This window comes from Podarcis pityusensis (assembly GCF_964106645.2).
Source record: "Podarcis pityusensis genome assembly, chromosome: 10".
Classification (NCBI taxonomy): domain Eukaryota; kingdom Metazoa; phylum Chordata; class Lepidosauria; order Squamata; family Lacertidae; genus Podarcis; species Podarcis pityusensis.
Genome location: NC_138035.1, coordinates 69,963,526 through 69,979,540, shown reverse-complemented (window position 1 = coordinate 69,979,540; position 16,015 = coordinate 69,963,526). Strand labels below are relative to the sequence as shown.

Here is a 16,015-nt window from a genome sequence, read left to right as displayed (position 1 = left end):
GTTAGACCCCTTAAAACTTCGTTGACTACCATCTTGAAGACCCAATATTTGTTGAAGGTAGGTAGAAGCTGGACTTGCTTGGGGGTGGGAATAATCCCACACACACACACAGTGTAGTCATTTTTTAAAGGCATGTATGAAGACGCTGTTGTTTGTGGTGGTTCATTCTTGTATCTGCTTCTTGTATTTATTGAGATCCATATGATGTCTCATCACTCCCTTAGCAGAGAGATTATCTCTTCACTCGTTGGAGGTGCACAATTGTGCCGTATCTTCTTTGGGCACACAATTGTATAAAGCTAAAGGTAAAGGGACCCCTGACCATTAGGTCCAGTCGTGGCTGACTGGGTTGCGGCACTCATCTCGCTTTATTGGGCGAGGGAGCCAGCGTACAGCTTCCGGGTCATGTGGCCAGCATGACTAAGCCACTTCTGGCGAACCAGAGCAGCGCACAGAAACACCATTTACCTTCCCGCTGGAGTGGTACCTATTTATCTACTTGCACTTTGATGTGCTTTTGAACTGCTAGGTTGGCAGGAGCTGGGACCGAGCTCACCCAATTGCGGGGATTCGAACCGCCGACCTTCTGATTGGCAAGTCCTAAGCTCTGTGGTTTAACCCACAGTGCCACCTGCATCCCTAACAATTGTATATAGGCATTTAAAAAGAAGAAGGCAGTAGAGGAGTTTCCCAGGAACAACACTTTCCCCTGGGCCCTTCTGTACAACCACTCAAAACAGCCACTGAAGCAATAACATTTGATGCTGGGGCATTTTCTCCTCAAGAAAGCTGCTCTTTTACTTCATCTCCTATATCAGCTTTGATTTTGAATATCAGAAATCAGACTGGGGAAATGGGTTCTTGAAAGAGGTAGAAAACTTCCCACTCCCTGGTAAATATTCTGCTTTAAAGACCAAACACAATTTCTTGTAACATTTTCATGGCAGAAATGGCGTATCTGGGGGGTGGGGGTGGGGATTGATTGTCAGGACTGTATATTCCCTCCTGAGATGCAAAACATTCCAAATTTTCATAAAGCGTTTCATTCTGTGCTGACTTCATGGCTGTGGTTTATATTCTGTTCTTGTATCAGTTTCCCAGACTTAGTGAGGTTCATATGGCTCACTGCTCTGTAGAATATTTGCCAAGCTTCAAATAATGTGATCCAGAAGGACGCTCACGTCAGATTGGCTTTCCCCCCTACACGCACGTTCAGCAACTTTCCTCTCAGTTTGTGAACCCAGAATCTCCAGGGTTTTTTTTTTTTGTTTTTTAAGCAGATCAGTGTGGTTGTTGGGTGTCCTGGCAGTGACTGAAAGCGAAATGGAAAACTTTGGCACAAAAATAATGCTAAGAAGAAAGCCCAAAGTGTGTTTTGTGTTTCTAATTTATGATTTATGGATCCTGCTGCCTTTAAAAAAAAATATTCTGGGTGATAAATATGCAAACCTGTGAGTGAGCAATTAGCGGTGAATAGTAAGATAGCCAAATTTGCTGCTGACACCATTTTTTTCAGGACAGGAACAAAAAAAAGATTGCAAAGAGCTCTAAAAGCATCACTCCAAACTTGGTGAATGGGCATTAGATGTGATTCAGTGTAAGCAAGTGTAAAGTAATGCACGTTGGGGCAAAACCCTGAACTTCACTTATGTGCTAATGGGATCTGAACTGGTGATGGAGCCTGGGGAAGACTCTTAATCTCAGGCCCCACGCTGGGCAAAAGATTCATGCATTGCAGGGGGTTGGACTAGATGACTCTGGGGGTCCCTTCCAACTTTACAATTCTATGAAATAAAAAAGGAATTCGATGAATTCGCACGGACAGAAACAGGGTCCAATCATGTGGGTAAGGAAAGGCCTGGGCAAAAAGATAAAGTCTTTATAAGATGTCTGATGCAGCTGATGAATGCCAGTTATTGTAGAGGGAAGGGCATCCCATAATAGAGGAGTGAGAGCAGGAAATGCCTGTTTTATGGTCACCGCTCTATAGCAGTTTGTAAGGTACAGCACTATAAGTAGAATTTCTGCAGATGTTCTTAGTGATCTTACAGGCAGTAGAGAGGTAAAGGTAAAGGTAAAGGGACCCCTGACCATTAGGTCCAGTCATGACCGACTTTGGGGTTGCGGCGCTCATCTCGCTTTATTGGCCGAGGGAGCCGGCGTACAGCTTCCGGGTCATGTGGCAGGACTAAGCCGCTTCTGGTGAACCAGAGCAGCACATGGAAACGCCGTTTACCTTCCCGCCGGAGTGGTACCTATTTATCTACTTGCACTTTGATGTGCTTTCAAACTGCTAGGTTGGCAGGAGCTGGGACAGAGCAACGGGAGCTCACTCCGTCGTGGGGATTCGAACCGCTGACCTTCTGATCGGCAAGCCCTAGGCTCTGTGGTTTAACCCACAGCGCCACCCGTGTCCCAACAGTAGAGAAAGGGGCAGGCAAAATGCAACTCTTTGGAGGAACATCTGGATCCCAATGCAAGTCAGAAATAAAACACAGAGGGAGAGAGGTGGGTCCTTCTCATTAGCATATTCCAGCTGTAATTTCCAGCATGGCTCACTTCCTTGAGACTCTCTTATAACCCTGCTCTTGCCCACAGGTAGAAGTGAGGGGCCACATGGGGTGGGGGCAGCAAGCTTTACTGGAAACACGAGACTGTTATAGCCCAGTTCTCAAGAGTAGCAACAACTTTTCAGATTCCTAGAGCCTGGAACTCATATATTTATTACCTCACAGTGTGATTCAGTAAGTCCCAGTGCTGTTTCTGACCACTAATGTGCCCAGTTACCAGCATTGTTGTCCCCGCCCCCTGGCCAGCATCTAAATCAGTTCAACAGCTGTGGCTGTTAAAACAAAAAACAAAAGCCCTGCTCTCGCCAAAGGTTTGCAAGATCATGCTGAGAAACTCTGGTCATATTAAACTGATTTGCTACACTTGATTTCCTCTTAATTCGATGACTGCTGCATCTGATGTGTCTCACCAGTGGAAATAGGGAAGCAGGAAGAAACAGATCAACTGGAATCCTATTTATGATTGGGAAAGGAGTCCTCTTTCTCATTATTCTGAGTGCTCAACTCATACATTGGTCTCTTTCCTTAGCATATCAAACCCTAAATAGCTCTTCATCAGAGAACCCTAAGCTTCCTTACCAACTTAAATTTAATTCATTTTAAAGGCTGCTGTGATTAAAAATCCAAAAACAACCGCTGCAAATGGTCTGCAGATTATTTCCCCCTTTTCTCCATAAACCTTAGCTTCCTTTGTTACAACTTAGAAAGCTGAACAAAAATGGGCTTTGCATCAGTTGTGTGTTTAGCCCCAGAAATCTGTCTTTCATAAACTGAAGCAAATCTATCAAAACTGTTCCTTCCACTTCATCTTCTGTGCTCATCAAAACCAAGTTTCTGAAATATCTCAGGAGCACCACATCGTTTATCACAGCCATCTGTACCTTTTAGTTTTGCTCTCTGCCTTCCCTAGAGGGCTGCCCTAAAAACGGTTGAATTTAAGCTCGTCTCATTTTATTCACAATCAGTGCAATGCAGCTAAGCTTAGTTGCAAGTTAGACTCATGGAAAGGTATGGAACCAGGACGGTGATTAAGTTCTTTTGATTCCAGTGGGAATTAACTAACCTTTTGGCTAGATTGTGCCCAGTGTCCTCTATTTGCAGCTACAGTTTCAAGGTTGACATGCAAACATAGTATATATCCCCTCCAACATGGAGCAGGTGCTGAAGCTGAGGCTGCAAGTTCCAGAGCTCTTTTTTGGGACAAAACACACTTAAATCCTACCCGGCTCTTCAACAGGAAAGAAGAGGACCATTCTTCTTTGGGGGTCAAAATAGTAGATCTTTGTTTTTAAAAAACGAACAGCTCCATGTGTACAGCCTTAACTGTTGGATTGGGGAGGGGAACAACGCATGCCCTCCCCTTGTAGCAGAGCAATCTTGAGGCTTTGCAGAGGTGTGGAGTTGTAAGTGCATCCCTAGCCCAGAAGCGGAAGGGGGGGAGAGAGAAGATTGGGCCTGATCCCTGTGCCTTCTTTAGGCTTCTGTAGCAGTTGGGCCTGGATCAGGGCTTCTGCTGGCTGACACCAGCAGCGAGAGCAGCTTGGAATCTAGCTGATCCCAGGCCGGTTCAGAATGTCCTGTTTCTGGGCCTTTTGTTAGGCTCCACTGGTGGGAATATGGCTGGCAAGCTCCACACCTGCATGTTCAACAGGTGGATGGGGAAGGCTTGTGCCAGCAAGGTGATACGAGCATCACTGTGGCAGCTGGTGAGATGCTGCAGCCCACGTAAGGCAGGTTTGGATTGTAGTGTAGCTAAAACTGTGGATGTAAAACTTCCACATGTGTTGTCCCAGGACTGGGTTGATAGTATCTTTGATCTTTCGTATATATTGGATCCTCTGTGTCCACAATGAATCTCTGGGACAGGACAAGAAAAGGAAACTAAGAAAGCATATTTCCTGTCCCTCTTTCATTCCGGGTTCTCTGATAACACCTGTAAGAAGCTGCACATCCCAAATGCTGACTTTATAAATGTATTCTAATTTAAATTCCTGTCCTGGAAATGTAGTTGTCCAGCTTTAGGAAACGCTCCCAACAGCATTCCAGATGGGAGACGCCCTATTAATCTGAAGACTGGGAACGCAGTCATTTTCTGACTTAATTCATCATTTATCATGGCCTGAGCGTATTTCAAAGTTTTGCACAGCAACAGCCACCTTCAGTAATCTGGCTACTCCATTTAAGCTCCTTCTATGTTTTCTACGGATACTGACTAAAAACCCCCAACCCCAAATCCCGTTGTTTTTTTTCAACCAATGAACCAGAGTGGCTGCGTTCCAGTCTCTCTCACAGGCCGACGTATCAAAACTCCTTTTAGGCTGGGTGGGACAAGGCCACGTTTGAAGCTGTCTTCTCATCATTGGTTGTTTACCATTTTTCAAAGCCAAAAAGATGCTGTCACTTTTTCAAATGACCTGCTCTGGCAGCTCTGCTTTTCTTCTCAGGAAGAGATTGTGTTCCCTTATTTCATTCACATTCCTTGGCATATTATCCAGCTGTGTTGTCATGTACCCCTGGAACTGAAAGCGCATGAAATTGTGTGAGCAACTTCCAGTGCATCAGTTAAGAACAGAGTGCCTTTCTGAATGGTGCAGCTTGCATTTAAGGCTGGAGTTCTACATGGAACCCTGACACTTTTATAGGATCTTTTGACACGGAGAGCTGAGCACACTCCAAGAGTAAACTATGACATCAAAGGTAATTCTAATATATCAAAAGGGAATTAGCATACATATTGAATATATGTGAAGAGATGTGAATTGACACAGACCTTCCTAAACTGTACACTAACAACAGGCTAAGTTTCATAGAATTGTAGAGTTGGAAGGGACCTCAAGGGACATCTAGTTCAAACTCTTTCAATGCAAGAATCTCACCTAAAGCATCCATGACAGATGACCATCCAACCTCTGCTTAGAAACCTCCAAGGAAGGAGAGTCCACTACTCCAAGGAAGTCTGTTCCACTGTTGAACAGTTCTTACTTTCAGAAAGTTCTTCCTGATGTTTGTAACTTGAAGCCAAAAGAGCTTACAGTGAATAAGCAAGTTAAAACTAATTATCTGAGCTCGCGGTTCTAAAGCATGCCTGAAAACACATGGAAGAACTAGGATGCAGTAAAACTGGGCAGGGCAATGAGAGAGTGACAAATGTTGGCTGAAGGGGTAAAGGTGGTAAAACAAGGAGGCTTGGACCACTCGCTTTAGAGAGAAAAGGGCAAGATGTCGGAGGTGGAAGGGAGTTTGCATGGTGTCAGGAGCTGGAGTCAGCGATAAAACAATCAAGCACCCAATGGCAGTGAAGTTAACTCTTTATTCAAAGAACAAAACAGCTCAGTCATAGTGATCCCAGCAACTCTGCCAACAAGGCAGTTGCAAGGACTGGAGGTCCCTGCCTTCCCACCGCTCTCCTTCCCCAGTACCCTGAGGCTTCATCATCTTGCCTCTTGTTGTGCCTCCCTCTTCATTTCTCTGCGTGTTCTGGGAGACCAGGGGGAGGGGAGCTGGTTGCAGCAAGAGGCAGAGACTCCCTGGATTCTTCAGCAGCCTGCCTCATCTCTGCCTCCTGTAACTTCTTCATTAGCCATTTAGGGAAGAAGCAAGGAGTGACACATTGGGTGATCACATGTTGGCTTAATGCTTCCAGAAGGAGTCTGATGCTCTTTTGTTTACTTTTGACATGGCAAAGATTTACAGTGAAAAGAGGTGGCAATTAGTGGATTATGCAAGAGGTGCTTGCTTGAACATACCTTACCTGAGTTGCTAGTAATGGAGGGTCTTTCCTTGCCTCTGCAGGTCAAAACAGAACTTCCCTTCTTAGGTGCAGGCTCCTGTAATTCTAGCAAAAGCTGGATTTTAGGGGTACTTCTTAACAGTGGACATACAAGGCCAGGATCCTACTCTGAAATGGCCGGTGCAGTGATACAGTCCAAACATCCGTTGCCGGCTTCTACAGTGGTAGCGTTTTCTGAAGAAATGATTGCCGCAAAAGTTGGTTGGGAATAAAAAATGGAATGTTTGGTGCAGCGAGCTTTCAAGCCTAATTGCAAGAACAAATTGTTCTCAAAGACCAAGTGATAGACATGATGAGAGATCATCATGACAAAAGTGGTCACTGGGGGGGGCACAGTGGTGGTGGTGTTCATTCAATTTATATATCTCCCTTTATGCAGGCGGCATGCAAAGAAAGGCCTCAAATGGTGATCACAGGGTCTAGCTCAGTTCATATAGGGAAAGGCAGTCCTTGAGGTATGTAAAGCCATTTAAAGCTTTACAGCCAACACTTTGAATTGGGCCCAAGAACTGCTTAGCAGCCGGTGCAGTTGAGCCAGGATTGGTGCTACATGTTCAAACCATCTTGCCTCAGTGAGCAGCCTGGCCACTAAGTTTCTGAAACATATTCAAAAGCAGCCCCACATATAACATGTTGCAGTAATCTAGCCTAGAGGTTGCCAGAGCATAGAGAACAGTAGCTGAAGCTGGTTGAAGGCATTCTGCGCCACCAAAGCCACCTGAGGCTCAAGTGACAGCAATGGATCCAGGAGTACCCCCCAAGCTGCATACCTGCTCCTTCAGAGGGAGTGTTACCCCATCAAGAGCAGGCCACCTCCCATCCATCTGTTCAAGCAAACTACCCACTAACAGTGCCTCAGTTTTATCTGGGTTGAGCTTCAGTTTGTTGGCTCTCATCCATTTCATTACGGAGGCAAGACAACGGTCTGGCACAATTGCCAACCGCCATACCTGCAGATGTAAAGGAGAAATAGAGCTGTGTCCCATCAGCATATGGCTGATAACAGCGCACTCCAAAACTCTGGATGACCCCACTCAGTGGTTTCAAGTAGATGTTAAGCAGCATGGGGGATAATATTGAACCCTGAGGAACCCCAAGCATCACCCTGGAAATGACTATCCAAGTAGGATCAGAACCACCACAAAGCCCACTCCCAACTTGGATAGCCGTTCCAGAAGGATATCATGGCCGATGGTATCTCAAACCACTGAGAGGTCAAGAAGGATTAGCAGGGACACATTGCTCATGTCTCTCTTCTGAGGCAACCAGGGCAGTTTCTGTGCCAAAAACTGAGCCTAAACTCTGCTCGGATCAGTTTCCTCCATGTGCACCTGGATTGGGGTCCACATTGATGTGTGTGTAGCAAACACAGGCTATAATAGCACATTCTTGCTCTTTTTCTGGGAGGGGTGATCTGTCACATACATGGCCCAAGAGCTTTGTTAAAAGAAAAACTATGAACAAGTTAAATACATTTATCATTGCTACAGGACAAACCCTGGAAACCTGAGGAACAAAGCCTGAATCAAGCTTTTGGTTTCCACTAGTTAAAAAACTCTTTCAAATAGCTCTTTCTTTTTTTGTCTAGTTGCCTGGTTATCTCTGAGATTTAGCTTTCAAACCGCCATGACGTTTTCTGTTCCTTGTTAATAAATCCTTTGGATAAAATAAGTACATGTTGGGGGAAAATACTGGCAATTCAGCCATAATCTGCAAAGATTTTTAGAGCATTTCCTGTTGTTTAGCTTCTGGGTTCAGCTTCAGATGTATTCTGAAACTCTCTTAATATAGGGTTTGATTTTTTTTACAAAAAATAACAAGCAACCTTTGTTCCCTAGAGTTTGTGCAAAATAGCTTTGGAACAACTTTTAAATGCAAGCTTTTCTTTCAGTGTATGTATGTAGGGGGAAACATTCATCAAAAGCCTGGATAGCATGCAGAGACAGTTTAGAAAACAATGTTAGGTTTGTTATCTTTGTACCCTTTGAAAACATGCTCCTTTTAGAATCATCCATGCATCATTTTGCTTTTGGTGAACCTAGAGGAGGAAAAATGAAAATGTCTGGTGAAAAATATCTACGTGGTTATCATGAACATTTTGAGAAGAACTAAGCTATGTTACCATCTCTGAACAACTGCAGATGTTCTTTCTATGTAGATGTTCAGTGAGTCTCAAACTATCTATTAAAGTTTAAATATAGAGAGAACATTGTGTCCCTTCTTCTCTCTTCCCCCACAAAAACTCCACGGCACTGCTTTCGCCCTAGGAGCAAACATTTCAGAAACAGCCTTTTAATATGGGACTCACAAAATATACATACTATTTCATTGGAACCCACACGGCTCAAAATATTTTCATTCTTTTGTTCTTCAGATTCCTCTGAAGGATTCCTGAAAGCTTCTACACATCATGGGGAGATAGATGTTTACATTATCAATCAAAAGGGGGAAGTGGATCTGAAATCTCAGGAAGGTTAGTAAATAGTAATTTTGTATGTGAAGCTTTTACAGCTGAAGCACTTTTACTCAACAGCAGGTTCTTCTGATTTCAATGGGATTTGGGGCCAAACTAAATGTAGCATTACGTGTAAATAACCAATATGCAAAGTTCTTGAAATTTGCACTTCAACTCTGTGGAAAATATGATTTCTGCTCCCTCTCGTTCTTTCTTACATTTGTGCTGAGTGAGTCACTTAAATTACTATGGCAGAAATGAAGTTAACCTCCCTCTCAAACTGTAGAGGTCAATCAGGGCTTCCCGATAAAGTATGAAGAGAGTAACCCTTTCCAACAAGAAAAAGCAGAGGTGGCATGAGGATCATCATCCTAATAACTTCTTAGGTGTTCTCTGCAACATCCAGACTTCGCACACACAAACAGTATAGAGTCAAGATTTGTTGTCCAATATGGGCTGTGAGTCCTGGAAGATCTGATCCCTGCTTTAGTAGCCACTTTCCACCTGGCCCAGGAGGGTGGAGCGCTGCCCGCCTGCTTGCCTGACTCCAGCTACAAAAGCTGAGGCTGCTGAAGAGGCCCGGCAGCATCTTCGCTGTGAGTCCTGGGGGACCTGCTCATTGCCTTGCAGGCCGTTTCCCACCTGGCCTGGGAGGGAGGAGCCATGACTGACTCCAGCTATGAAAGCTGAGAATGTTGAACAGACTCTTGGGCAGGGGATTGCTTAGGGGGTCTTGTTGCTATTGTTGCTATTAATTATATTTGCACCTTTAATTTTTAGATGTTATGATTTGTGTGGAAATGGTTCATGTAGTTTTTGATGTGTTTTATTTCTTATGGCTACTTTCGTTTTGTTGGTAATTACATAAAGATTTTCATGTTGTAAGCCGCCTTGAGCATGGTTTTAACTATGGAAAGGCAGCATACTAATACAGTGGTACCTCGAGTTAAGTACTTAATTCGTTCTGGAGGTCTGTCCTTAACCTGAAACTGTTCTTAACCTGAAGCACCACTTTAGCTAATGGGGCCTCCTGCTGCTGCCACGCCGCCGGAGCACGATTTCTGTTCTCACCCTGAAGCAAAGTTCTTAACCTGAAGCACTATTTCTGGGTTAGCAGAGTCCGTAACCTGAAGCGTATGTAACCTGAAGCGTATGTAACCTGAGGTACCACTGTATGTTGATGAAAGCAGCCAGCACATTACTTTGGAACAGGGGCATCCAATTCTGCCCTCCAGATGTTGTGGACTCTAGCTTCCATCGTCCCTGACCATTGCCTATACTGGCTGGGGAAGATGGGCTCTGGAGTCTAAAAGATCTGGAGCTGCCATATTGATTTCCTTTTGCTGGGTAAAAACAGGAAGCCCACTTTTCTCATGGAACTCTGTTTAAATTTTTGGGGGGGGGGGTTCTCTGACCCAAAGTGGCTTATGCCTGTCACCTTGAATTGTCTTAACACAAATCCTTTTGTTCTTGTGTATAATAGGCTCCATTACTGTCAAGGTACCTGCAACTCTTCAAGCTTATCTGCAGTTATCTGGGAGCAAGGTTGAGGTGAGCCCAGAGATCCAGTTACAGGAGACTCAGAATGCCTCCAGGGAGGACCGCATAACAGTTACAGGTGAGTCTTGTCTTGTAGACACTCTCACCATAAAACTTTGCTTTTAGGTATGAATCAAATTACTTGTTAATTAAGTGTATGCAGTCAGGTTTGCAACCCTTTGCATGGGTGCAAATTATGTTTGTATCAGATTTCTCCCCATCATTTTTAGCCTAAACTGTAGTTAATGCCAGTGCCTAGGCAATGCTTAAGTGGGGTTAACCTAGGAGGAGGGATGTGGTGGGGAGAAGCAATCTTGTTGTCCACTCTAGAGCTTTTAGTCATGGGATATCTGCACTGGGGCTGTGATGGACAATTCTAAGTACAGAGAGCATAAATTCATGCTTGAACTGCACAAAACATCATGAGATTCAGTGGTGGGGGAGGGGGAGCTACCCTACTTTGCTAAATGGAAAATTCTCACCGAGAGCTGCACATTGTCTCTATTTTAGTCTTCTGAAGTAAGAGCTTGCTTCACAAATAAGCGGCTCCTTGGAGAATGGCTCAAATGATGTGTATCTTGGGGGTGATTGATTTTTTTCTGCCGGGAAGAAGGAAAGAATAGATAAGTTCTGGTTTAGACTTGCCAGATGTAATTACTGTGTTTCTCAATACCCTTTGCTGATGTAGCACTTTAGAAACAAAAGGAATGCTAGCATAAATCCAAAGTTTGCCTTGCTTGCTATAGGCGAAGAATACATGGGAGACATGGAAGGTTGATTTACTTTTATAAACCTAAGTTATTTTCAGTCAAACATAATAAAATAATACACCTTCAGTACAGCTTTCAAGTCCTAGGGACAAACATCCCTTTGATACTCTGGTTTTTTTTCCTTTAGATTACTGGTATAGGTTATTTCCTTTTGTTAGCAGTCCAATAACTTGTTCCCTGGCAAACTGCAGGAAAGAGTGATTTGTTACCATTGAGTCAAGAACGCTCGTTTGGGTTTTGCTTCGTCATATCCATGGACCACATCAAGGGCCTTTATATATCCAAGGGCTGGCACCAGTTTTGCTTGGACAGTCAAAGCATAACTGAGGAGGCTGCTCCAAACTGCACTTCCAAGCTACGCACTTGTGTTTTGTTCCTCTAATCTAAACAGCCTTTGATGACACAAATATACACAGACACAGCCCAATACACAATTATCTGAGCTCAGGCAAGGTCATAGGAGAGTCAGAAAGGATACCTGATGAAGAATCAATGTTAGGGAAGTCCACCTGGCCGGTTTTCTTCTTACATCATTGCCTCTCTATCCTAGTCTATCAAAGACCTTCTTATTTAAGAAGCCACTTAGGTTGATGGAAGAGATTGAAACTAATTTTGTTCTTGTTCAGGCTTTTCTCTGCTGCAGGTTAGAATAGATGTAATAATTGCATGCCCATGTTTGTAACTTTTCATCGAAACACAAATTTGATTGCTTCGTTGGTTCAGAAGCAAGCCATGCTCTTCTTAACAACGCAAGATAATCCCAGTATGTGGGAAGGAGAACTGAAGTAAAAAATAAAACTTGCAGAACTTTGTAGGGAAAACATTTTAGTGGCTCACCAGTTGGAGACTGAGTCAGTGACCCGTACTCAGTGGAATACTACAAACTGTGAACTATGTGAAACAGTTGTCTTCTGTGAAACTACTGGAGGCCCCAAAACAGGGTGAAACAATGGGGGTAGCAGCCAAGGATCTGCTGGATTTTAAATTAATTTTAATTTAATTTAATTTAATTAATTCTTCTCCATCCTTCACTATATTTAGTGAGCAAGCCAGGAATATAAACCACGATTGATCTCTCTTTCTTTGAATGGACAACAGTTGAAGCTATCCAGCATTCGCTGCATTCAGATGCAACAGGGAACTTTGGTTAATTTAAAACTGGAAGTGGTAGCTTTCAGTCTCCTGTGGCAGGTGAAAGGGAATGGGGAAGTGTGGGAGCCCGTGGGTTGTTTACACAGCACTGAACTATGACTTAGAGTTGCATATGAAGTGGTCTATAGAGAGAGCATTTTAATATTTTAGCCAATGTTGACATCATTCTCATTGTATTATTAACTTGTTGGATCAAATGGTTGATCACTTAATACATTTGATATATTTATCTAATTGAATAAAAGAAAAGACATGTTTATGTCAAGGCAAGTCTTCAGCAGCTTTTACATGACTTAGCTATTTCCCACCAGCCTTTAACTTCTATATGTAGTGTTTTCCAGCCAAGTAATTTTGCTTCCATATTAAAACAAGCTCCTGTGGGATTTTCCTCACAATTTCATTTAAAGGGTCGTGGAGTGAGTTCTCCACCTCTGGTGTTTCTCATGAAGCCCATTATATTTGCACAAGTTGTGATGATTAAAATATCTCGACCCTTTGTGTCACTGAGAAGGAATGTCCCTGTTAAGAGCAAGGGAGCAACTTTGCCTTCTCTTGGTTTTGGAAGGATGGCCCTGAAGTGCAGCTAAGTATTCTGTAGCCTTCATATCAACAAAGAAAAACTTTGTTTTGGAAAATGAATGTAGCAAACGTAAAAATAAACCAGCCGCAGGAGAAGACCCTTAGGACAGTTGAGCAAAGAGGCTTCCCAGACGCAACTGCAAGAAGCTAGCCAGGGCATTCTTTCCCCCAAAAGATCTGGGGCAAAGATGCTGTATATCTTAGACTCCATTTATTAATATGGAGTCAGGCTGTGTAAATTACAAGCTTGGCAGCTACATTTGGAGTGGGCAGAACAAGCAAAGGAGCCATTTACGTTTTTAATGCTCCCCCTATAAATCTCAGTGCTGTAGTAACTGCAAATTAAAAAAATAGATTCCCCCATCTATATTTAGCACCCTGCTCATATATTCCAAAGAAAACAGGAGGTGAGCCAAGGCATTTTCAAAGATGGAGAGTCTAGCCAGTCTATCAACGGAACCCAGCAAGCATGCAGCAGCCATATTGTTAAATAGTTTGTTTTACAAAATGACTCACATTTTAATCGTGTTAGAAATGGACCTTTAAACTCCACTAGTTGTATAAACATCCCATAGTATGATCTTCTGTACCTGTTTCAGGCATTTTGCAGACCCATTGCAGTGGGAATGTTTTCCAACCCTGGGATTTTTTGGCCATCAGTATTGATCAAAGCATGGTGAGATTTCCACACACAACCCACCGCGGTGTGAATTCTAATGCATGCTAAAGGCTGGGTGGTTTATCAGGTGATAAGGCCTTTTAATAAGGTATTTTAATATATAACATTCATGATTTTTATTCCATACTAAGATGGTCATTTACTGTTTGAATACACTGGGCAGAAATAGAGAGAGAGAAAAGTGTGGAGTCTTGTTCCAGCTCACAGTGATAGGAGGGTACCATGTTGGTCAGATTACTGTAGTGTGCTTTAGGGTTTTAAAAATTATTATTGAGAAAATGTAGCCATACCTTGGAGATGAGGGGGCTAGGTGAGGTGTGAGCATTATAGATCTTAATGGCATCAAAGACCTAAAGGCACTTTTTGAAACAGGCAAATGTTTTTCCTAAGAAAAAGAGAATAAATTCAAAGAAAGCAGAAAATGTTTTATAGACTTCTTTGAATAAACTTTTAAGACTGTGAGAACAGATGAATCATTTATTTCTCCAAATGACAAAGCAAAATAAAAGTGTATTGAGTGTATTGAGGAAGAGGTCTTCCTTCAGTAACAGCCGAGTGACTAGGAGTGAAGCAACAACATCAGAATAGAAATAATCTGGCCACAGTGGTCTGTATGGATGCACTTTGCCACACCTGATAGCACACATTTAAGAAGTAAGCAAACTTTCACACATTAACCACTTCATAAGCTGGTGATTTATATTCACCCATTATATGTCTGGTGCCAGCCTTAGTGCCGTATCTAGCACAAAATTTGGCACTACGGGACACAGAGATACAAAATATGGCAACTGTGTGCTTATAGCATAGATGACTGGCAGTCATTCAGAAGACTGAATAAGGGGTCCAGATGTTGGTTTTGGTATCACCAGGATTCTAGTGCTCTTGAAGGGTAACGGCGCTTGAAATGTGTATGTAATAGTAGCTCAACTTCTTCAGAGGTCTCACATGCGCTAGATCGCTTTACACATTTATACTTGGGGTAGGACCAGCCAATGTGGGTGCCTTCCAGATGTTATTGGACTCCCGATCCCATCAGCAACAGCTAACACGGCAAATGGAGATGCATCATGGGAGTTGTAGTTCAGCTCATCTGGAGGCTACCACTACTCCTGACCTGGAGCATGATCCTGCACCACCACAGAGGGATTGTCATTGGAGCTCAGTAGAGTCCCTGTGCACTTTCCTGTCTTCTTCTTGCTCTCCTCCGCAAATTAATGGCGCTCTGAACTCTGAACCCAGCATAAAAAATGATGTGGTATTAATGTAACATAAAGGAGGCAATAATACGTTACCACTTAAGAAGGGTTTCAGTCTTCACCAGAGCCTGTTGCCTTTTCACTTGTGGATTAAATTCTTGAAGTGACTCCAAAACACGGAGAATCTAATAACTCAAGTGTAGATGCTAAACAGCCACAGCTGAAAGAAGGCCTTTCTAGAAAGCTATGCGTTTTTCATTTACCGTGTGTTTTGGATGGAGAGAGCCAGGTCCTGAGTACATAAATTGTGCTGAATTTTAAAGAGGAAATAGACCTTCAGGTGTAAAAATAAAACGAACAGTCATGAGTTTGAGAAGTGTTCTGTACACTATGAGACTCTGTCACTGGCACCTGGTTTATATAGTGGCAGAGAAAACCTTAAATCCATCAGGAAAAAGATCGGTATTGCTTCAAATACAGTAGGCCTCCTTATACTGTTTTTAGTTGTACATTTTCTGACTTAAGTAAATAATTTTGGCCATTTTTCCTGTGAGTGGTATGCTAACTTTTACTTCCTCCAAGGACAGTCCACTGTAGTTTGCACTTATGAGATATGACTAATTTCAACAGAATATTCTTAGGGGAAGGAACAGATGCCTAAACTAAATGCTTTCCCATAAATCATTTGAGTTCAAACAAAGGCGCTAAATTGTTTTATGCACATAATATCCTTCCAACTTAGCTACTCGTTCATTTTCATCTTTTGGAGGCTTACCCAGGTTACCTCTGGAATACAGTTCTGCTTTGTTTTCTAAATCCAGAGGCTGAAAATAGATTTTGGAGCATAGCTTAGCCTTGGAAGATAAGATTAAAGCATAGAAGTCCATGGATTCTAGTTTGCATGGAGTGGCAAGAAAGTGATTCATTCAGCCTGCTACAGCTGTACTCAGCTTATGGCCAGCAACAGAGACTGAGTCCCAAACTAGGAATTGTGACAAAGCCTTTCCTCCTCCCAGGAGGGGAGGGGTTGTGAGCGGGAGACAATTCCCGCGTCATGCAGGGGGCGCTCCGCCCCCTGCCTCAACTCCAGGGCTGGTGCCACGCCCCTCCCTGGTTGGGCACCCAATAGGGAAGCTCGGCGGGGGCGTGGCTTGCTGCTCAAACGCAGCCGCGCCAGCCATCCCCACCATTGCACACACATTTTCTTCGAGTCACCCACCCTCCACTCCCTTTAGATTAGCTGTTCCTGAGACTTTGCTATGGACCTCTGGTTGGTCGCCCT

At 43.3% G+C, this 16,015-nt stretch overlaps 2 protein-coding genes across 2 annotated transcripts in view; one reads left to right on the top strand and one right to left on the bottom strand.

Annotated features, from left to right (window-relative positions):
* Positions 1–16,015, top strand: part of FAM185A (family with sequence similarity 185 member A) — a 37,139-nt gene that overhangs the window by 19,956 nt on the left and 1,168 nt on the right. Inside the window, exons 7-8 of the mRNA XM_081023779.1 lie at positions 8,735–8,833; positions 10,299–10,433. Coding sequence (XP_080879905.1) covers positions 8,735–8,833; positions 10,299–10,433 — 234 coding nt within the window. The remainder of the gene's footprint in view (positions 1–8,734; positions 8,834–10,298; positions 10,434–16,015) is intronic.
* FBXL13 (F-box and leucine rich repeat protein 13) overlaps positions 13,845–16,015 on the bottom strand; it is a 73,290-nt gene continuing 71,119 nt past the window's right edge. The window contains exon 22 of the mRNA XM_081023551.1: positions 13,845–13,919. The gene's annotated coding sequence lies outside the window, so the exon portion shown is untranslated. The remainder of the gene's footprint in view (positions 13,920–16,015) is intronic.